The 23590-nt window shown below is 47.5% G+C and overlaps 1 protein-coding gene across 2 annotated transcripts in view; it reads right to left on the minus strand.

The window, feature by feature from the left end:
• Window positions 1-22361, minus strand: part of LOC147452175 (uncharacterized) — a 35629-nt gene extending 13268 nt beyond the window's left edge. The window contains exons 1-9 of one of the 2 annotated variants that reach the window (XM_086517964.1): window positions 22011-22361; window positions 21055-21100; window positions 20833-20969; window positions 20681-20747; window positions 20253-20394; window positions 19955-20074; window positions 18731-18804; window positions 18345-18536; window positions 18051-18146 (exon numbers count right to left, since the gene is read on the minus strand). In XM_086517964.1, the coding sequence (XP_086374090.1) occupies window positions 18051-18146; window positions 18345-18536; window positions 18731-18804; window positions 19955-20074; window positions 20253-20394; window positions 20681-20747; window positions 20833-20969; window positions 21055-21100; window positions 22011-22309 (1173 nt within the window). In that variant the 5' untranslated portion in view covers window positions 22310-22361. Of the gene's footprint in view, window positions 1-18050; window positions 18147-18344; window positions 18537-18730; window positions 18805-19954; window positions 20162-20252; window positions 20395-20680; window positions 20748-20832; window positions 20970-21054; window positions 21101-22010 lie in introns of both variants that reach the window. The other variant, XM_086517963.1, reaches the window with a different exon arrangement.
• Between the last annotated feature and the right edge of the window lie 1229 nt (window positions 22362-23590).

Below are 23590 nucleotides of genomic sequence, written 5' to 3' on the forward strand. Positions count from 1 at the left end.
TTTCATGAAAAATCCGCATACTTCGTGCTCATCCATGAGTGAAATGTGCTCAACGTACAATATGTCATGCCTAGGAAAAGGGATTACATAAAAACGCTGACTAAAATACAAGAAACGATCACGAATGAAACACTCGAACAATACGTGCGTATCAATCACGCGAACACATAATACTTCCTGTGAGGGTTCCTTGGACCTAGGCTCGAGAGCCAAGATCGGTTCTTCGTGATTGATCAAATCTACAACGAGGTTAGCTTCGCTAGAAAAAGCATTCAATAACTCATCCTTCTTGTGAACAACCACATCTTATTCATGCAAATCATCATGCTTGTGAGAAATCACATCTTGATCATGCAAATCATCATGCTTGTCAGTGTCATCCAAATCATCATGCTTATCATTGGCATGCAAATCATCATGCTCATCCTTACCATCCAAATCATCATGCAAATCATTGTCATTCAATGCATCATGCTTCTCATAATCATGCAAATCCTATGTGTCATGCTTGAGAGAAGAAGAGACTGAGAGAGTCTCCTTCTTTTGAATCCTTTCAATCTTGTCCTGCATATTAGCAATGAGAGGGAGAATGAACAATGTTCTCTCCACGAATGGCAATGGGAGAATCACTTTTGGCATAGAGAGTGAAAGTGTTAGCCTCCCAATCAATGAGAGGGTTAAGATCACAAAACCATCGAATGCCAAAAATCATATCACATCCTGAGAGAGGAGAGACAAAAAATCTTCTAGTGAAGGCAGCTTGTTGAATTGTAAACAACACACCAAGACACTCCTGCGTGATGAGAGGATCGTACCTGGAACAAAGCCAGAGACCTCGAGAGGAGATTTCTGACTAACTTCTAGGCGGGCTCTCTCAACAAGAGAGGGACTGATCACATAATGCATACTACCTGGGTCAAACAATATGACAAAACGTTGCCCTGATACCTGACCATAACATTTAATGAGAGAATCATCAATGGGAGGGTCAAGAGAAACTAGGGACACACTCGTGTTATCAGTAATTGCATTGACAGAGGAAGTGGGTTCTGTGGATTCTTTAGATTCATTCCATTCAAGCTTAGGACATGTTCTTTTTATGTGATCCTTAATGTGACAATGAAAACAACGACTTCCTTAGAATAAGTGTGCTTTGCTCTTCCGACGTGATGTATCCTCCTACAATTCCTTGTGCTACCTTTTCATCTGGAGTAAGCTTAGATTTCGGAATTGTGTTAGCCTTACCCTTAGGTTCATTGGAAGAATTCTTTTCCGAGAGACTGTTGGAAGATTGGTTAGAAGAGTTACCATTCTTATCATTCTTAGCGTTCTTACCGTTCTGAGAGTTATGAGAAGTCTGTGAGGTACTTGTGGAAGCCTTGTTCTCCTTAGGCTTTCCCTTGTTGTGCTTCATCTCCTGTGTGAGAGCAATCGCTACCGCCTTGTTGAGATCGATTGGGTCGAAGACTTCTACATCAAACTTGATATAGTCGACTAACCCAAAAAGGAATGCTTCTTTGCATTCATCATCCGACTTGCGTAATTGGGTACCTAGCTACAAAACATGATTAGAAAAAGACATAACCGGCATACCATTTTGCTTGAGAGCGCGCCAATCGTCCTTCAATCGTGCGAGATACTGAGGTGGCATAAACCGCGCCTTGAGCTTGTCTTGAAAATCAGCCCAATTGAAGAAAAGGGGAGTGAATTCGTCGACTTCCTCTAGGTGCGCGGCTAACTGTGCCTCTTGCCATGCGTGGTACCAATTGATGGCATCACCGGCAAGGTACATGGCTGCCGTAAAACTTTGCTACTTCTTGTCTTCTTAGTTATCGCAAAATAAGCATTAAATTGATGCAACCAAGAATGAATAACCGTAGCATCCATCTTACAATCATACTTACTGAAAGTCAACTTCTCTGTGACTAGATGGTTGGAATCCGCATCGTGGCTTGCGCCACTCGAGAAACTCCCACGATCTTTGGCTGGTTCGGACTTCGAGGCAAGTACTTGTCGAACCAATTCTTGAGTGCATAGTTCTCTTTGAGCCTCACGCTCGACCTCCAAGGCCACTCTTTGAGCTTCACGCTCGGCCTCCAAGGCCACTCTTTGAGATTCACGCTTGGCCTCCAAGGCCACGCGTCGTGCTGCCGCTTCCTCCTTTCTTTGTTCTTTTCTTTTTTTTCGTTCGTCGCGTGCGCGTTCTAAGGCAATGCGAGTCTCTTCTTGTTTGGCCATCATGTTCATGCGAGTCTTTTCTTGTTTGGCCATCATGTCCATCATCGACTTGACCATTGCCTCCATAGGCTTTGGTACACTTTGTGGCGTAGATGGCGAAGGGGGAGGGTCGGAAAAATCTCTTGGTGGGGAGAACTCTTCGTCGCCTCTCTCATGCTCACCACCTGTATACGAGGTATCCATTCCGTTTTTGGTGATGACCATGCACTATGATCTTTGGTTCTATGTTCACGAGGAACTTGGGTTCTTGAGGGTCTTGGGTTCTTGGGTTCTTGAGGGTCTTGAGGTTCTTGAGGGTCTTGAGATCTTCTTTCGCTTGCAAACCGTGTTTGAGAAGGATCTTCTCTTCACCCGAGTTCTACTCCTTTGCGCAGACGCACCCCGGCCTTGCGCTCACACCAAGGTTGCTTTTTCCCACCTCACGTCGACTGGCTGGCCGCTAAGTGCACGGTCTGCTCTCAATGAGTGAAAAGAGACACAATGGGAGGCTGGACAAGCCCTTCTTTCCTGGGATTCTTGTCACTCTTCAAAGACGCGATTAGGAATCGACACGCCCAAGCGAACTTGGGTTCAAGCAACCGCAACAAGCAAATAAAAATCTTGTGATTCTTGTGGTTCTTTCCTTGAGTGATACAGAACGTTGCCAAAGCTCTGATACCAATGTTAGGTGTAGCGGAATGAATGTTTGCGCTTTTTTTTTCCGAGAAAAAGATCCTTCTATTAGTTAATGAAAATTGCCCATAGGGCTACAACCACCTCTGCAAGAGAGGGCTACAACAAGCATGATGGGGAGACTCTCCCAATGAAAAAACAGCATATATACAATGAGGCTAAATCAAGAGATGGGAGGAGGGAAGAGCCACACAGGTGGATGGTAGTGCCATCTGAGCACACCCTGGACTATGGTGTAGAAAGGCCCAGGGCGCCAAAGTCGAAGGAAAGCCTCGCGACGCTCCCGCATGCGGTCGGAGCTGCCCTGTAGTCCCTCGAGCTGTCCTCTGAGAGTATGGATCAGCTTTAGCCAAAAGTCACGAACAGTCTCTGCTGGTGGCACAAGGCGAGCCTCAAAGATGTGGAAACAACGGGCTCGCCAGATGAACCAAAGTGTCAGGCCACTGATGAGCTCCCAACACTCCTCTCTCTCACAGCACCACTCCTGTGGAGTAAGCTCTGTAGCAGGCTGGAGTGTAGGTCGCCCCTCCTGCATCACTATCATCCTACTGGTGGAAGATAGCTCAAACTGAAGTGCCGGGCCCGTGAGGGTGGACCAAGCCGCTTCCCCCCAAGTGTACTATCGAGCCGTGGACAGAGCAAGCATCAGCCAAAGAACTCATAGCCACACCTGTTGGGCGGAGGGACAGTCCCAAAGACAGTGACGTTGACTCTCCACCAAATCGTCACAAGCTGCACATGTGGCCGAGAGACCACTATGCACTAGCCAGCTCTCTACTGCTGTAGCTCTATGTGCGACCAGCCACTGAAACAAGGTGACTTGCCTCGGCTGTCTAGAGTCCCACCACCTCTCCCAAAAGTCTGCCAAGAACTCGACTGTGAGACCCTCCTCCTGCCAATGACGTGCTACAGCGGGACGGGCCTCTCTCTGTGCTGCTAGTATATGACGTCCTAGTCGAACAGTGTACTGAAAGAACGGGACTCCTGGGTGGTCTGCAGAAGAGAAGGGGTCCCTCCATAGCCACTCACCAGGATCCCACTGTACTCGTGTCAGCGGACAACACTCCCAAGCCCATAGCCTCCAGTGTCCTGTCTCAAGAACTGTTGGGTCAGGGTCTATGACGCAGGTCCTCCCACAGATGCCCACTACTCGGATCCTCTGAAAACAACACTCTGCTACCTGCAGGGCCTCTACTACAACTCGCTGTAGTCGTCCCCCACCCTGAAGCTCGAAGAACAGGGCTGAGACAGACTCTGAGCAGGCCTTGACTGAAATGAGAACCTCTAGTCGTGTGAAGGCTCCCATCCACCGGGATGCTACTGGCTCGAGAGGCGTGAGCCACTCAGCTGGAACTGACTCTAAGATGTCTTGACACATGCTCTGCACCCCTCTCATGCCCTGTAGGTGGAAACCCTGCACCTCCTCTGACAAACCTGTGAACTCTAGCCAGTCACCTAGAGAGCGCGTTGGACCTGTTGCCATGGGACCCCAAGAAACATGAGGCCGACTACCAACCAAGTGGCCTCTCTGAGTGCTAACAATGGGGTTCCAGACGAGGGGCTGCCGTAGGCGCTCGTCCGTGCACGTCAGTTGTCTTTGCTCCAGGCCACGCCGTAAGAGCTCCCAAGATCGAAGCAAACTCACACCGAAGCGGTCCCCCAGTCTCCTGCTCAACCAACTCGGCGCAACTCTGTAAAGATCCATCTGGTCGAAGGTTGCCAAGGGCCTCCTGATTGAGGCACCCAAGCACGAAGCCTCTGCAACAAGAACTCCTTCCAGGGCTCCTCTCCTCGAAGAAGTCCTCTGACTACGAACTTCCCAATAAGGGCTCTGCTCTGCTGTGCTGGATCAATGATCCCAAGCCCTCCTTGAGAACAAGGAAGTGTGATGACCGACCAAGCCACCTTGGCTCCGGCAATCTGAGTGTCACGACCTGACCAAAGGAAGTTCCTGATCAGCCTCTCTATCTGGCTGATACAAGAACTCGAGAAGATCCAGCAAGAAGTGATGTACCACATAGTCGCCAACAACACCTGGTTGGCAACTACTATTCTACCAACCAGCGAAAGTCGTGTTGAGCTCCAATGTAACAGCTTTCTCTTGATGGACAGGAGAAGAGGAGCAATCTGCTGCTCGGGGGACAAGTCCAAACCAACCTAACAACCCAAGTACTGAACTGCAGTCCCCGGGGGAATCCACCTGAAACCCTCTCCTAGCATCCAATCTGGCACAGGAGCACTGCCAACCGAGAAAGCCACTGTCTTTCTCCAGTTGATCAGTGCGCCTGATGCACAACAGAAGGTCTCCAAAGCCTACTAACATCTCTGCAGATTGGCTTCCTGGCCCTCTAAGTACAAGGCTGAGTCATCGGCAAACTCAGCGTCCAGTAGCTCATCTCCCTGAATAGGGAGTGCTAAGCCCTGCAGACCAACCTACTGTGACACAAAAAATCTGCTCATCGCCTCCGCATAGAACAGAAAGAGAGAGGGGACAAGAGGACAACCCTGTCTGACCGAGCGTGTGAGCATGAAGCGCTCACCTCTACCTCCTGCCAAAAGCACCTAACTGTGAGCCTGTCTGTACAAAGCTGTGACCTCTAGAAAGTCCCAGTCAACTCTGTCATATGCCTTCTCAAAATCGAGAAGAAGAATCACAAGGTCCTCCCCACAGAGACGTGCCAAGGCAGAAGCCTCCCAGAAAGTGAAGATGTTGTCAAGGATACTGTGTTCCTTGACAAAACCTGTCTGAGTCCCATGTATAAGGCTCTCCAAAAGTGGTTGAATCCTCAAACTCAGAGCCTTGGCAAGAATTTTGTAGGTTGAGTTGAGGATGGTGATGGGGCGCCACTGTCGAATCTCATCCAAGGAGCCACCCTCCTTTGGAATGAGGTAGATCATGCCCTCACTCATGCTATCAGGCATCACTCCTGTGTGCAAAATGTACTGAAAGGCACTACAAAGATCTGGGCCAAGCAAGTCCCAGTGCTCCAAGAAAAAGCTAGGAGTACCCATCCTCACCTGGACAGCTACCACGAGGGAGGGCCCTAAGAGCCGTGTGCAGCTCCTCAAGCTGAAGTGGCATCTCTAGCCTCTGGCGCATCTCCTCTGTCACAAGACAAGGCATCTGTGCCCAAACCTGCTCCCTACATGCATCTTGCCGCTCTGACTGGAGCTCAGTCGACAGTAACGCACAGCAAGAGTCAGTAGCAATTACACGCATATCCTCGGGCTCACAAGCAACTGACCCATCGGGTCTCCTCAACTGTTGACCTTGGCATGCGAGTGCTGAGGTCCCACTGTCTCAGAAAAAGCACCAGTCACTCTGTCACCCACCTGAGTCCACTGAGATGCCTGTCAGTGGAAGACAAACTCATGACACCTCTCCTTTGTGCTAGCAAGCTCCTGTCGAGCCTGTTGTAACTGCTCCTCCAACCATGGACTGTCTGGATGCTGCTCCTGCATCCTCTGTAGTGAAGCAATGCCTCGTCTGAGACGCTACTCCTCTCTCGCTGCAGCCCGGCGAGCCAGAGACTCCTGAAGAAAAAAGTGGCTAAGCCGAGCCAAGCCTAAGGCCACTCTGTCTGCGGGTGGAACCTGGCTGTCCATGCCCTCTGTCCAGAGAGCCTCTACCCTCTCTCTGAGTGCTGAGTCCAACAAGACCCGCTCTGGGATGCGAAGCCTCGTGATCCCACTCCTCTGCCTGTCTGCCACTGTGAGGATCATTGGTGCATGGTCCGAGAAGGATGTCCCTGCCAGGATGCCCACTGATCCCCCCAAGTCACTGAAGTGGTCCCTAGTGTAGAAGCGATCTATCCGCGATAGATTCACTCCTCCCACTCTGCGGTCCGATCTAGAGAAGGCAAGACTGGCTGGAGGCCTCACAAAGCCAGAGTGCTGCCATGTATCCGAGACCCTCAAAGTCATACACAACCTCTCCCAAGCTACTAACTCGACTCCATGCACAGTAGCATGGCTGCCTCCAATCCTGTCAGAAGGGTCCTCCAACATGTTTAAGTCCCCTCCTACACACCAATGGTCGGCCTGCGACAAAGACTCAACAATCTGTGACCAAAAATCTGCATGAGCACTCGCCACATTGGGCGCATAGATGTTCAGGAAGCCCACAAGGCCACCCTGAACCTGCATAGTAATCCACTGAGCCCTGCCTGGCACAATAATCCCTCTGCCCAAAATGGCCTGCTGCAATGAATCCGCAATAGTCATACATACCCCACCCTGGATGCCTCCAGGTCCAAAAGCAGCTGACCAAAAGGTATCATATCGTCCACGCAAAATTTGACCACATCGTTGAATGCGGCTCACACAAATGGTGCTCCTGAAGCATAAGGAGATCAATCTCTCCTCCCACAAGGCAACGCTGAAGCTCCTGACGCAATCGGCCCTACTGCCGCTGAAACTGGGGCCCACCTAGTCCCTGCACGTTCCATGAGACGATCCTCATGGGGAGCGAGAGAGAACAGATGCTGCCGCAGCAACAAGACGAGCTATCTTCGAGCCTGGCTTGGATGGGGAGTAATCCGCATCCGAGCGTCCTCTAGATAGGCGAGACTGTTGTGAGTGCCTAGCCCAAGCCCAAGCAGAGCGAGCCGTGCGTAAAGCAACCTCCTCTGTCCAAGAGTCCTCATGAATGTATACATAGCAAGGCAAACACTGCGTATCAGCAAAGAAATACACCACAATGTGCCTACATCCTGTTGAGTCTGGGGGTGTCACCGCAAACTTGGCCAATGGCCACAAAGTCTGCAGCAACTCTATAACTCCAAGTTCTCCCATGTGATGAGAGAACTCGAGAACCTATGTATGCAACCATCCCAACACTGAGTCGAGGGACCACTTTGTCTCGGCCCTACCACAGAGGGGGAAGGAGAAACCAACTGCCGAGTCCAAGCCCTCTGTTCCCCTAGCGGCGAGGAACAAAGCATGGACCTTGAAGCAGGCTACCTCGTGGTCTGCTGCAGAATCGTTGAGAAAGCGAGTGAACCCGTAGTCGAAGAAGTCTCAGTGACGTCGAAGGTCAATGCTCGTCAGACCACGAGGGATAGCTGCCAAGGAAGATGTCTGAATCTGCAGAGGGGGCCGCAAGAATGGCTGACCCTCTCTCGCTAGGCGACTCGTGGCAAAGGCGCTGCCAAGAGATCTCCTAGCCGTCGGAGAGGGACAAGTCTCCTGAGTCGACTGTGGAACTGGAGCAGGCGGGAGGGGAGAAGGAGCTGGGGGGAGTGGAGGAGAAGAGGGGCAGGATGGGGCGACAGAGGTAGAGGGGCGAGGTGGAGAGGCGATGGGAGCGGGAGCTGAAGGCGGGGGGGGGGGAATGAGGATGAGGAGGGGAACTCTGAAGGGGGAGCGGCTGTCGAGGGTGAAGCGGAGGTGGAGGCTGGCGTAGGGGACGACTCCTACTCAAGAGGACCAAAACGGTTCCCCGTGGGAACCCACTGCTGCTAAGTAGGAACCTGAGGGCCACTCTGAGTGCCAGGCTGTCGCTGTGGCCCCAGGCGTCAACGGCCACGGGCCTGCTGCCACCCCTCCTCCGCTGGAGCCCCAAGCTCGGAGGGAGGCTCTGAATCTGTGCGTTGTGCCACTGACTATGGTTGCAGCCCAGCCCTGGCAGGCTGGGGCTGAGGCTGTGGTGCAGGTCGCGGCCTCCTCCGTGGACAGGCCTTCGCTAGGTGGCCCATCTGTCGGCAAATGAAGCACTGGTTCGGGAGGCCCGAGTACTCCACACTCTGTCTAAACCAACCCCCACTCACCCGAGGCAGAAGGATGACCTTCGGGAGCGTGTGGGTGTCTCTGACCAAAACTCGAATTGAGGGGATGCCAGCCGCCTTGGCAGCTACTGATGCTGCCGTACGAGGTGTCTCCAGGACAGTCTCGATGGCGGAGCCGATCCTGGAAAAAAGTGGTAGGTACTCCCTCCGTAAACCCGGAAAGCAGACTGAGATGGGGATGTCTGCCTCCTCTACTAGAACATCCGAAGTCGGGTCAAAACCATGTCGCCACTGTCGAAAGTGCGCGCGTGATGCTCGGATGGCCAGTGGACTCATAGCTATGACCTTGGATGCCATCTCGGAGGTCTCGAACTCGATCTGATAGTACCCCCGTCCAAGAATTTGGACATCCAAGATCTTGCCCACCTCTGCGAGAAGGCGGGCCTGGAGAAGGTCTCGCAGCTCTCCTCTGCTAGGTCGGGTGCCGAGAATCTTGCAGATGACCGAAGTCGCCTGCAATCGCTCTACCTCTGCGGCAAGGCTCGCTTGCTCTGTCGGCGAGAGAGCAAGTCGAATGGTGGGCTCAACGGGGTCGGGCAAGGGGGCTTCTGGCGAGTCCCTCTGTGGCGAAGCTGGAGCCTCCATCTGTGTCTACTGTTGTGTCGTAAGAAGAGATCGACGGTGGACGCTGCAATCAGGCGCAAGAGACACTGCCCCAAAAAATGAAGCAATGCCGAGGAGGCCGAATTGCAGGGGTTGACGAGGAGAAACCGAGGCGGGAGGGAAGACGGGCCGGGTGAAGGGGGGGGGGGGTAGCGGGTTGGGGAAGGTGGAAGCGCTGGCGGCAGCAGGAGGAGGGGGTGACGGGGGCGGCAGTGGCTAAAAGGCAACGCGGGCAGGCAGCGCGGGGGTGGGCAACGGGGCAGAAGGGCAAGGAGGGAGGCAGCGGGCTGAGGTGTGCAGGGGGGGGGGGGGGGGGGTTGGGCGATGGCGTGTACAGGTGAAGCAGCAACAGTGAGCCCGTTTTTTTTTTTTTTCCGACTTGCGATAAGCCAGAATGAATGTTTGCGCTTTGCTCAAGATGAGTACTCCGAACTGTGCTCAAGGTTCCTTTTGTTCTTATGGAAGGTAGAGCCTTTGGTTCTTAATGAGAGAGTGAATGGGCACTGTGCGTGCAAGTGTATGAGAGAGAGAAGAGAAGAGATACGACACCAGAGACGTAAAACCCTCCTCCGAAGGCCCCACTCTCGGGTTGAGCAATGGCGTGCGCAACTGAAGCAGCAGCAACGAGCACGTTTTTTTTTTTTTTTCCGACTTGCGATAAGCCAGAATGAATGTTTGCGCTTTGCTCAAGATGAGTGCTCCGAACTGTGCTCAAGGTTCCTTTTGTTCTTATGGAAGGTAGAGCCTTCGGTTCTTAATGAGAGAGTGAATGGGCACTGTGCGTGCAAGTGTATGAGAGAGAAGAGAAGAGATACGACACCAGAGACGTAAAACCCTCCTCCGAAGGCCCCACTCTCGTCGACGAGAGTGGTCTACTTATGATTGCACAAACTGGTACAAACTGTATGCATGAGACTGATGCAAGTCTAGGCTATGTCGACGATGACGACGGGGATGGCGACACCGGTCTAAAGGCTGAACTTTGCAATATTGTATCTGCTGTCCAAAAACGCTATGGGCTGAAATCTGCGACTTGTCCAAAAATGCTGCTTCTGGGAATGTTTCTGTAGGTCTTTGACGCTGAAAATCTGCAAGTTTTAGGGCTGAAAACTGAGGTTCTTAAGGGCTGAATCTGCTACTCTTCTAGGGGCTGAACTTGCAGGTCTTTCTACTGCTGAAAATCACCAGGGCTGAAGACTGCAAAGGCTGAGATCTGTAGCGGCTGAGGTGAGGACCAAAAACGCTAGAGGCTGGAATCTGTAAAACGCTAGGGGCTGGGTTCTGTTGGCGATCCTTGCTTGAAGGAAAAACGCTAGGGCTGCTCGGTTTCCTGCGGTGAAGCTTGAAGATGGAAACGCCAATGGCTGATGTTGATGCAGAAAACGCTAATGCTGAGTCTTACTTGGAGGGGAGAACCACCAAGGTCTTGTTGGAGAAGTTGCCTGCTGAGCTTGGCTCCTGTTGCTTCTTCTGCCATTTAGTGCTAGTCTAGGTTTGCTTATATACGAACATACTCAATTTGCCCTATCTACTCTCCAACAAAAGTCACTTAAAAATAATAAGTGAAAAATGTCAAAAATAGGTAAAATAGGCTAAATGCACTGGAAAATTCCCCTGAAGGATTCTGATGGGAATGCTTATGATCATGCTGTGTGCAACCAGAGGATATGCATCTACACTAAGTGACTGGGCATGCACGGTCTACGAATAGACTCACAAAAGTGCCAGCTCACTTCTAAATCTAGACTGACTGAACCCTGATCATGCTGTAGCTTGTCCACGGACACGTAGGGTTGGATGTGTCACGTGACACAACTAGTATGACTTTCTGGAAGATAAAAGCAAGAAAGTCCGAGAATTTAAAGAAGGTGGACAGTCAATTAAATTTGACACGTTTTCTGGATTTCGAGATGCTTCGAAGGCTTTGGCCTTCATACAAACGTTTGACATAGCTTTCTCTGGAGGACATTACTCAGAGCACTCCAAGATTCGGAGGGCTACCTCTTACTAGACTGGAAATGCTCGAACTTGGTGGTCCACTCTTCTAGCAAGAAAGCGCCACTTAAATGGCTGAAATTTAAAAGAATTTTTATTTCTTCATGGCTGACTCGGGAGTACGAGCGCGACATACGAACTGCTTGGAACCATCTTCGGATGACCAAGTTACGTTGGACGCATATTGCGAGAGATTCTGGAACTCTTTTCTACCAACTTCTTCATTTAACAAGATCTCGTTCAAAGAACAGATTGAGCGGTTTACCATGGGACTTCCTACAGAGATCCGAGATCACTGCTTAGAGCGAAAGTCATATTCCATTCACGAACTGATGAGTCATGCAAAACAGGGTTTTGCCATTCATTCAGGCCCCATAGATGAGATCATGAGGCAGAGAACCGAACAAACTTCTAACAATAAAAGTAGAAAGAAGAAGAGTAGCCCAGAAAAGAAAGAACGAGATGCACGACCCCAGCTCACTCTTCGAGAGAGGGTCAGCTATACCAAAGAGGGGAAGTGTTTTGGATGCGAGGAAACTGGGCACATCTTCACGAAGTGCCCTAAAAAGGCACCGAATGAACAGGATGAAGAAAGGTTAGAGAGTTTGAAAGCAACTGAGGAACGTTGCAGAAAAGACAGATGAAAGCAGAACTGGCACCACATTGCGTGGGGCCCGAACCAAATCAAATGAATGAAAGTACAAAACTTTGCCGCTTTTAGGACAAACTGAAAGATCAGGAAGCCCTCTTTTTCTTGGATGAAGGAGCTAAGGCCAACTTCTTTTCACTTGAATTGGCGACTCGCAAGCTGAGGCCACAGGCGGAGGTAGTTCTAGTGGCACCTGGACGAGATGTTGCCATTATACCGATCATTGGCAAACTTTATTTGCAATGTCAAGGGTGTTTAGGACACCAAGATTTCTACATAATTCCCTTGGGAGGTTGTGACGTCCTACTCGAAATCCCTTGGTACCACAAGAACAACGCCATGGTTAACTACCGGGCCGAGAAAGCGACTTTGACAAATGAAGGGCACAGAGATTGTACTTGATGAAATTCAGTTTCCTTACTTTCTGGAAAGGATTGAATGATGATGGAAGGTCGAATATGTTTTGACCTCGAAAAAGAACGCCAAGATTTTCTCCACACTCATGCCGATTGCTTTTCAGAGGGCCTGCCAGGCGAGTTGCCACCAGCTCGCCATGAGAATCATATCATTGATTTGATACTTGGAACCACCACCACCAAACCCCGGCCACCATTTGAAGAATGTCCATGAAGTTCGAAGCTTCTTGGGCTTATTTTCTTACTACCGGCGATTCATCAGAAAGTTTGCAAAGGTTGCTTACTCCTTTGCATTTGTTAACACAAAAAGGAGTCCCTTTCTCGTGGGGACCCACAGAGGTGACTGCCTTTCAAAAATTGAAATAGAATTTGACTACAGGACCAGTTTTGACTTTGCCGGATTGGCAGAAGTCGTTTGAAGTATATTGTGATGCTTGTGGTCGTAGTCTGGGTGCGGTCTTAATGCAAGAAGGCCATGTCATTGCCTACGAAAGCCGATTGTTTTCAAGGCCGGAATTGACAGCACAGATTTATGAGAAAGAGCTTATAGCGGTTATCCATGCTCTTACTCAGTGGCAACATTACCTACTCGGAGCCGATTTTACAATTTTCACAGATGGTTGGAGTTTACGCTACTTCTTGTCACAGAAGCAACTATCGGAAAAGCAGATGTGGTGGGCAAACATCTGGTCACACTTTTACTTCCGGATTGTCCATGTGCAGGGACAGAAGAAATTGGTGGCAGATACTTTGTCCCGGAAGCCGTTGGTTCTGGCTATTTCCGCGATATATCATAGAAGCTTAGAGGATATAATCGGCCAGTATGCCACACAAAACAGATTTTTGTAGATGTATTCAATTGAATATAGAATGGGGAGGTAGTAGCGGAATATTCCATTCTGGATGGCTACCTGATGAAGAAAACGATGTTGTGCATTACACAACCATTAAAAGAAAAGGTTCTAACCGAATGTCATTGTCTACCTTTTTCGGGTCACTGTGGCATTGTTACCACCTTGAAAGGTGTGGAAAAGTATTGCAATGGATTTCATTTTTATCTCCCGAAAACACAGCGTGGGCACGATTGTTTATGGCCCAGATCTTCAGATTACATGGCATGTTTGAGACGATTGTCTCCGACAGAGACCCCAGATTCTCGGATTTGTTTTAGAAGGCTCTTTGTGAGAACATTGGCACGTGGTTGCAATTCTCGTCATCGTTCCACCTGCAGACTGACGGGCAATCAGAGATTGCTAATTCAGTAGTACTAGATTTGTTGAAGTCTTCTTCTTTGGATCGGTAGACTTCATGGTAAAAGGTTTTTACTTTTAGTGGAATATGCCTACAGAAACACGATTAACTCTTTGATAGGAAAGATGCCATTTGAGATTATTGAATTTTCTACCAAGGTTTCACCCTTCCTTAGCTCGAAAGATAAGATTTTTCTTTGAAGCCGACCAGTTCACGAGGGACTTGGACTTCGTCCGGAAGGCTTTGCAGAAATCTCAGAAAAAAGCAGCAGATCGACATCGTCACAATTTGAAATTGAAGGAGAACGATTGGGTGCTCTTACATTTCGGGAAGGAGCGGCCTTCTCGAAAGCTTAGCATGAGATACTATGGACCTTTCCGGATTTCCAAAAAGATAAATGATGTCTCCTTTAGACTGAAGCTACCCGACACTTGGAGACTTCACAATGTTTTCATGTGAGTCTCTTGAAGCCTTTTAAAGGCAATGTGCCCGATTATGGGGAGCTAGATGAGCAACCCGAAGTGGAGGAAAACGAGCAGATACTCGTTCCAGAATAGATATTGGCACAGAAAGATTAAAGATAAAGCGATAAGACGGTTCTTGGTTAAATTCAAGACCTACTCCGCATTGGATGCGAAGTGAATGGAGGAGGAGGACCTAGCAAATACTCCTTAGATTGTGAATCTTTACCTCGAAGCATTTGGTTTAGCATGATCTATTCTAAATGGAACCCCGAACTCAGCAGCGGGTATGCACAAGAGGGGAGTCGCTCCGCTCCTTTTTCAACAAATTGCCTTGATTTTTGATACTAAAGTCACTGATGTCTCTTTTGAGTTTCAAGATACTACGAGCTGACAGTATTCTATCGTATGTCTTTATGAACTGGAATTCCCGATATTGACTTGTGCTTGACTTGTTTAAGTGCACGAACTGATAGACAAAATGACTGCAGCATTTCGGTCTAAACGATCTCGATAGACATGGTTGCAATAAGGATTAGTCAATCGGGCATCTATGAGGTCCCGAGTGGATCTAAATACCTTGCCGATTAATCATGGTCTAAGATCCGAATGAATTTTGAATGTGATTTGTCATGTGATGTCCTGTGATGTCCTGTGATGTGATTGTTGATTAGTACAAGTGCTAGATGTGTGTTCCTAGTGCGTCGGTACTAATAGTCAGTGTCTGCTAAGACAATTTATGGCCTCTATTTGTTTTGCAGGCGTAATCAAGGGCGATTACAATGCTTTCAAGAGGGGGGTATGTCACAAACCAGTGACGTGGCATAACCCTAGACCCATAAATGGGTTGTAGACCGCGCACCCATGCCCTCTTTGCAGGGGGGCAGTCCCGAAATTCCCTGCAGTGCCACGTGGCAGCATCGTACGGACACCTCACATTTTGCGGCGCTTTTTGCAAAAGCAATGTACGGACTTTTAACTTTTGGGCTACGCAAAAGCCTACACGAGAGAGAGAGAGAGAGAGAGAGCTTTTAGCTTTGCTTTATTTTTACCAAGCAAATGAGAGGAGTTGCTTTATTTTGAGAATGCTTTTAATGGACAACTTTTGGGACAGCTTTTGGGGCTCTGCTTTTGGCTTCCCTTGTAACTCTTTATAAGTGTGGTTTGGGCTCCCACTTCTCAGAGCATCTGGACGCAGAGTCTGAGAGTGAGACCCAACCACTCCCTTGTACTTTGGCAACAGATTTAATATAAAAAGAAATACCGAAAGGGGCGCCAATCTTTGGGGCCAAATCTCTTGGCACGAAACTCCATCGGGCTGGTGTCGAATCAAATTGTGAACTGTTTTGAAGTGAATTCCTGTCTTGTTGCGGTAGATTCTTGACTTGGAGTGTCCAAGTCTGTTACAACTTACAAGAGCATATGATCATGATGGCTTGATGGCTGAGCATTTCATGCATTCCAGAGATCTACTAGCAGAGCTTCTAGCAGTTATGTTTAACCTTGCCATGTGTGAAGGCTTGCCTGATACTTGGAGCCTATCTACTATTGTACCTATCTTCAAGTTGGGAGACCCTATGGAGCCTTGGAATTATCGCACTATGATGATTGGACACACATTCGCACGGTTGTACGCATCCATTCTTGAGCAGCAGCTCAATAGATGGGCAGAGGGAGAGGATACGTGCAACCGGACAGGCAAGGTTCAGGAGAGGCTTTTCTACTTTTGACCATACTTGACACTCAGAGCCATCATTGAGGAGGGCAGATCACATGGGAGACGGATCTATTGTAGCTTCGTGGACTTCCGCAAAGAATTTGACACAGTACCCAGAGCTAGATTGATGCACAGACTACAGGAGATGGGAGTACCCACAGAGCTCATTTGGGGGATCATGGCATTATACAGGTCAGTAGTGGGGCATGTACGCACCTCAAAGGGTCTATCTACACCAGCTCACTCCACTATTGGGGTGAGCAGGGCTGCCCGCTCTCTCCTACTCTATTCGATATGTATGTGGATGAGGTTTCAGACTACATTGAGAGCGATGGTGATAGAGGCGCACAGTTGGCAGGGACATGGATTCCACTATTGTTATATGTTGATGATGATGTGTTGATCTCCGACTCTCCGGAGGGGATGCAACGTAACTTGGATGCTTTGCATAGGTTTGCCCATGAAAGCGGTTTGTCTGTCAACCTGGTAAAACCAAGGTTATGGTGTTTAATACCACCCCACAGTGGATCAGGAGGTCAGCACCTACATTCACATACGGCCAGAAGACCGTGGAGTATACAGATGCTTACACTTACCTTGGAGTGGTTTTTAGCGGACCAGCATTTTCATTGAGGAGAGCAGCAGAGACCAGATTAACTAGAGCCCATGCACCATTAGGTAGATTGGAGAGGATGTGTTCGCAAGTTCAGTTTCAGGAGCCTCGGACGAAGCTCTGGCTCTTTGACACTTTGGTGGCTTCTGCATTGCTCTATGGAGCTGAGATATGGGGACCTTCATTGGATCATCACGGGAGGTCGGGTCGCACTGATGGATGGGGGGACATGGAGAAACCTCTGGTCTATATGATCTCGCGGCTCATTAGAGCCAAGGCTTCAGTACCACATGCCATTATCCGAGCAGAGCTAGCGGCCCCCCCACTAGTGGTTGAGGCGCTTACCAGATCAGTCTCCTTCATACACCGCATGTGAACTTCCCAGAGACAGATATGCCCGCCTTGCACTTGAGTCCTCTCGACAGTTAGCCATGCAAGGAGATACAACATGCTGGTATGGGGAGAGACATCATGGTTTCAAGCGCATGGGTTCAGCATAGACAGGTTGCCACCCTTCAAGTACTCACTGGATGCACCATCTCTCTCTTACACACTCCGAGATCACGAGGCTCATCCGCCTGGACTTGACTCAGCTAGACACCAGGAGGACATGGATACAGCCAACACACGAGCTGGACACGAAGATGGCTTTCTACAGAGAGCGTCTTTTCCACCTTACAGCGGACGCTTTTGTGATGAGACCCGGATACATGGACACCCAGCTGTCTCATGAGATACGATGTGCTACTGGCTAGATACGCACATCTTCACACCATTTGTGGATTGAGACTGGGAGATACAGCGGAGTACAAGCACAGGCCAGGACATGCCCCTTGTGTGACATGGAGCCTGAGACAAAGTTGCACTACACATACTGCTGCCCCGTCTACTACGAGATATGAGGCCGGTTCCATTGCTTGTTTAGAGAGGGTTTTGGACCACTCTCTAGAGTCACGGGGTACGAGGGTCAGAGATGCTTGGGTTTGTTTTTGCTCAAGCTGCGCAAACACAGAGATAGCCTCATGAGAGGAGAGGCTAGCCAGTCTCAGAAATGGATCACAGATTTCTTTAGAGCAGACAATGGACAATCGGAGGAGCTACTCCCACATCAGAGCTCACATTAGTCTCGCACCAGAGGCACACTGATCGACCGAGCGATTGAGTTGGGGAGATCTAGACTCCCACGACTGCAAGGGACTACACAGCATCGATGGAGGCTGCATCAAAAGATTCGGATCACTTTGGCCAGGCATGCACGACGCTCGGTCAGACTACTGACCATGGAGGAGATTGATGAGATCCGCCAACGACCGATGTTGGATCCCCTGTGATTTAGCTATTTAGCTATCCCAGCCAGCTGCTTACTTTGCTTAGTTCACATCGAGCAGCTTTAGGATACCAATGCATTTTTGTTTTGTTATGTTGTTATTTTGTTACTCTGACTGTGTATCAGATCTCGTCTCATAGGTAATGTATTGAATTGTCACCATTTGGGCGTTCGAAGGGAATATATTGAATTGTCACCATTTGGGCGTTCGAAGGGAATGTATTGAATTATTTTGGACAGAGAGAGAGAGAGAGAGAGAGAGAGAGAGAGAGAGAGAGAGAGAGAGAGAGAGAGAGAGAGAGAGAGAGAGAGAGAGACAGACCTTGCTAAGAATCTTGTCATTTGAGAGATTAAGTAGCTGATTTGCATGGTAAAAATCTACTTCAAATATACTTCCTTTCTCCTCTTTGAATTCGTCCTGAGGAAATGTCAGCAGCTAAAATAGTGAAGCAACAGAGTTTTCCATGGAACTTTAAAGAACCATTTACATCAATTAACAGGTTGGCATAAGAAAAATGACAGTTGTCTAAAGCCAGATGGAATGCAATCGCGAAAATACCTAGAGGTCTATCATAACATCATGGATACAGCTGGCTATTGTCATAAATTGGTATACCTGTAAGCTGTTGAGATGGAATAAAGTTCCTCCTGTAGTTGGTTCAAATCCTGCAAGCACATTGGCTGCATTTGGAAGCTCAACCATGCAATCTAACCAAAAACGTATTGCCATCACATCAACAGTTCCAAGGTTTGACACCGCAGCAAAGTCACTCAGGCCAGCCAGAACATCTGATGAAGCCACAATTTTCTGCAATCCTTTACACTCCCATCAGCTGCAAGAAGACATGAGAAGAGCAAACAAGAAGTTTGCTCCCCAATGATGGCCTTGCCAATCTTGTACATTATCTCGGAAATGTATTGAATTGTCTTGACTCCTCATGGGAGGCCTTCAAACCAAACCATCCTACAGCAACATCTCTTAGACACTAAGAAATGACATACCTGCATAGCCTGTACACCAACTGCAAAAATAACGACGTCTGCTTCATATGATTCCAAATGTCCAGAGGTATTCACTGCAGAAATCCAAAAGTTTCTAAAATCCTAAATGCAGAATGCATGCAACAGGCCTAAACTTCAGCAAGTAAAAGATTGCCAAAAGTATTGTAGTGAAAATAGAGCTTTCCAGGACACAGACATAAAAAATACAATTACATCTAATGTCAAAATCCAGCATCGGGGGGCTGTGCATCCCGGCCGTCCTTCTACTGGCCATTAAATTGCAGAATTTTCCTGTCAATGTCTGGATGTGTGACAAGCCAGCAACCGCAATTTGCAGTCTGCAGAACCAATCATTGCTATCCAAGTCAGCCCAGGGAATGACGAGGTGTAGCACATCAGCAAGGAGGAGAACATCCCGACTGAAACAGTGGTCGACTGTGGTGGTGGACCAGTGATGGCTCACAGACTGTCACCTACTCCGCATGAGCTGTCACCATGTCATTGGCCCCCACTCCATTGCACGTTGACGGCTGGGAATGGTCATGGGCAACCAGTGGAGCTGATCACTGGGGTGGTCAGTGCACGACCTCCCCTACACCATCTGAGAAGAACCAAAGCTCTGTTCCAGTAGGCCCATCAAATCGTTTTCTGCTGACAGCTGAAATGCTGCTTTTGTCTGTGCCAGCCTCTATAATAGTCTAGCACCATAAAGTTGGATATTTCGGCCCATCTTACTCCAAAGCCAATCCCATCTTATACCCTGTGACCCTGAGCTCATAGTCAGATGGAAGGGACACAACGAGCCCGATAAGGCCACTAAGACAGAGACGGCTGGCTCTTTTCGAGTGAACAGATTACAAACGGCATTTTACAAATATATACTGTATACAATCTACAGAACTTCCAAAAGAAACGGCCAGAAGGAGACGAGAAACAGAGGATGTTGGAAATGGAGTTTTTGACCCAACAGGCCCCAAAACAGAGTTTGCTTGTGACTTAACTGATAGCTTCTTTCTCCTCAAACTTCAATCTGTGGTTTGTGTAACTTCTTAGATCTTCAATATCTATGAAATCTGGTGACAGGCATCTGACTTACATACTCAGCAGGTCAACACCAAAAAAAATGCGCAAAAGCTTACACAATCAAAATTTCAATTTCACTACCACATACAGCTACATATGGAACAACCGTAACCTACATGTAAAAGACTTCTAAGAAATTACTTGCAAGAACAGAAGAAACCTTCGACTCGCTGTTGCACAAAACGCTCTGCACTCGCTTTCCACCAAGAACTTGACCTCCCAGCTTCTCAATTACTGAGAGCCAAGGTCTAAATATTTTCTCTGCAACAGAACCCTTGCACCAACAAACATCAAAGTCCGGCTGATGGGCCAGCACATAGAAATAAAGCGCCGCAAGAGCAGCAGCAGCTGTGGGCATCGAGCTTCATATGTGAATAAGCCTTCAGAATGATTGTAACATTCTAAGTTCAAAGCAAACAAGGCACAAAATGCAATAAACCTGATAGCTGCTCAGGAGGTGCAAACAATGTAATTAATAGCATGGGCTCCAAAAACTCTTTGTATAGCTTGGCAGAGACTCCTGCCTTTCTAAAAAGTTCCATTGCTGTCATCAAATCATAGCTTCCATAAGCATCTTCGTCCTGGAAACAAATTTATCAACTCAATAGAGTACACAAACTTTACATTGCAGAGACACAAATCACATGTGATCATCAATAACAAGACAGATATAATTAGCTCCCACTACACATTCAATCGCATGTGCACACACAAAACCATGCACATGAATTGCACACAAAAAAATCCCTAAATGATAAGTAATGCATACTTTAAAAACATGATTAGAGCCTATCCACAAGTTCAAATTTGGTATTTAATGTTATACGCACATGACATGAGCAAAGGAATGTTCTGCAGGTAACATACCACATCAAACTCTACAAGAGCTTGGAGTAAAGGGAGGGCCGTTAATCTATCCATGATAGACAAGGATCTGAAACAAGCGCTGAGTCGAATGAGGAGAAAGTCACTAAAAAAGACGAGTCGTGATCTTACAAGGCTGAGCACATAAATCGTACCTGAAGTAAGGAGATGTGTAAATAAAAGATCCAAAAGGTGCTGGGAGCCTTGGAAGAGCACTCAAAATTGGAGCCTCCACTTGGATTCCATTAGGAGAATAAAATGTGCTTCTTGTCCAATCTGTAAACGGCCAAGGCTGCACAAAATGACATCACATTTGTGTGCACAAAACATATGCCATGGTAATTAACTAGTTTACAGTATCTGGAAAGGAAACTCACAATTCCAAGCTCCTTGACAAGCTCATAGATGTTTCCATATTGCCACCTGCAAAATGTCGTCATAAATATAAGCGAAGAACTGAAATTTATGCCACAACCAGCTTCTACACACCAACCTGGGCAATTTGTAGGACGTGTTCTGTCCCCTCGAAACGAGATGAGACACGAAACACCCAAAACATTTCAAAACAAGGGGACAGAACACGTTTCTCAGGTTCAAAAAAGAAAAGTTCTATTATCAAAGTTGCCTTTTAGTGTGTGATGTGCAACATATTCTACCACTTGTTTGACCATCTATATGGGATGTATCCTAGAACCATGTGTTTCGTCTTGGCATTTTTGCAACGAAACGATGAAATACACAAAACATTTCTTGATACACTGTTGTAGGATGAAGCCAAGTTTTTTTGTTTACCATTTTTCAGGGATATTTGAACTAAATAGGGTCCAAGCATGAAACAAATAACAAGTAAAATCTTTTAAGGCTTGTTGGTGTGCATGCAAGAATGCACACTCATTTGGGTACCATCAAGAAAGGCACAGGACAATATGACTGCCAGAATGCATGTCGAAACCACAAGGAAGGACTTTAGGCAAAAATATGATGTGGGTAAAGAAATTGTGGCATGACATGAGTAGCACAGCTTTACATCGCACAGCTTGCCTCATGCAAATTGTAGACAACACAAATCAGGCACTACAAGCTCACCACCCAAAGTGTCTCTTGTAGTTACTGGACAAATTGAATCAAACAATGCCACTAGTGAATGTGTGCAACGCAAGTACGTAGCACAGCTTGCCTCTTGCAAACTGTCAACAACATTTATCACGAAATACAAGCTAACTGAGCTGTCTCTTGCAGTTAATGGACAAGTTGCCTACCAAAATGCTTAAACAAAAGGTTCCATATCATGCAACAGATCAACAAAAAGAGCAAAAAGCAATGAGGAGTATACCAGAAGCCCTTGATGCCAGCCTCAACAGGTCGGCCTTGAGAGGTGCGATAGCCGGTACTGAGGCCACCAGGGTCAGAAGCGGCGTCAAGAAGAGTGACAGAGAGGCCTGCCTTGGCGAGGGCGTGCGCTGCACCAAAGCCAGCCCAGCCTCCACCCACCACTACCGCTTTTCCCTTCTTTTGTCTCTCTGGGAGCTGCTCTTCTGCCATAGCACTCATGTATGCTGGCCTTGTAGGCCATCCAAGCTTCATGTAAACGCCCTGCGAAATGCAAGAAGGCAAACACCCCAGGCCCTGCATTCCAAGGTAGCTTGGATATGGGTGGCGGGAGGGAGACTTACCAAAATACGTAATAAAGTCTATATTTCGGGCAAGGGTACGCACTTTTTAAAAAAACAAGTGATCAAATCACAAGGCCTACAATAATTTTCACAAAATCTCATCAACTATTTATGAAAAGAAACTTGTTTCATGAGAGAGACCGAGCGCTCAAATGTGGTAGATTGGTTATGCCATTTCCCTTCTGAATAACAAGTCTTGAGTTCAACTATCCTCATCGGATAGATCTTTAAGGTCTCTTGGGATAGTTTCCTACGACGTTAACAGTCTATTTGCTAATAATCAAATCTTTTTAAATGAAATATCCAAGGATGTTATTGTCAACATCATTCTTTAATCTTAAATTATGAGCATTCTCCAAAAGACTACTTCATAGGACCAAAGAGTGAACATCTTCAAAATGCTTGCAATAAGGTCCCTACCCAAATGCAATCGATCCATAGTCCAACAACAAAAAACAACCATAGGTGGCATCACCCAACACCATCATCAATTGAAACCATTACAATGCACACAAGGTACTAAAATAAGGCTGACATGTTTTGCTAGCACATGGATGGTCTTCTTTTTCTACCATTAGCTTGCACCAGTGCTTATCTAAGGGTATTCTCTTGCAACACAATACAATTATAAGCTATTCAAGAGAATACCCTTAGATAAGCTTACCCAGACTCCCTGCTCCCACAAGTATGTGGTATAACAAATGTCTGGAAATGATAAAGAAGTATGGGACACGGTAGATCAAGGGGTTGATCTTATTGTTCAAGATTATACGATGAACCCTGACTTTCAAGTTATGAACATGGATCTTGTTGATGTAGTTCTAGGACGGGAGTGACTGCATGGTTTAGGAAACACATTGCACACTAGTTACAAACACAACTCCTTATCCTTTGTGGACAATGGTAAACATGTGCTTTCTCTTGGTGAGAACAATATACCATCTGCACCTCATTTTAATGTACAACCGAGCTTTTTATTTTACATAAAACAGATTTAATAGATGAGGTCTTTTTGTGTTACTGCTTGTCTCCAAGTCTTGTGAATTCTCAAGAGCAAAGTGTTGTGGATTCTAGTTATGGTATGAAAAGTGCAATGAATTTTAATGAAAAGCAAAGTGCTAACAATTCTAAAGAGAATTGTTGTAAAACAAACATTAAAGGAATTACAAGATTCTCCATCCAGCATAACTCTAATTTACTTTCTCCTTTTGCACAGCAAAAGCTAACTCATCTCCTCACA

Source organism: Adiantum capillus-veneris, chromosome 8 (genome assembly GCF_014529385.1).
Source record: "Adiantum capillus-veneris isolate H3 chromosome 8, ASM1452938v2, whole genome shotgun sequence".
NCBI classification, from domain to species: domain Eukaryota; kingdom Viridiplantae; phylum Streptophyta; class Polypodiopsida; order Polypodiales; family Pteridaceae; genus Adiantum; species Adiantum capillus-veneris.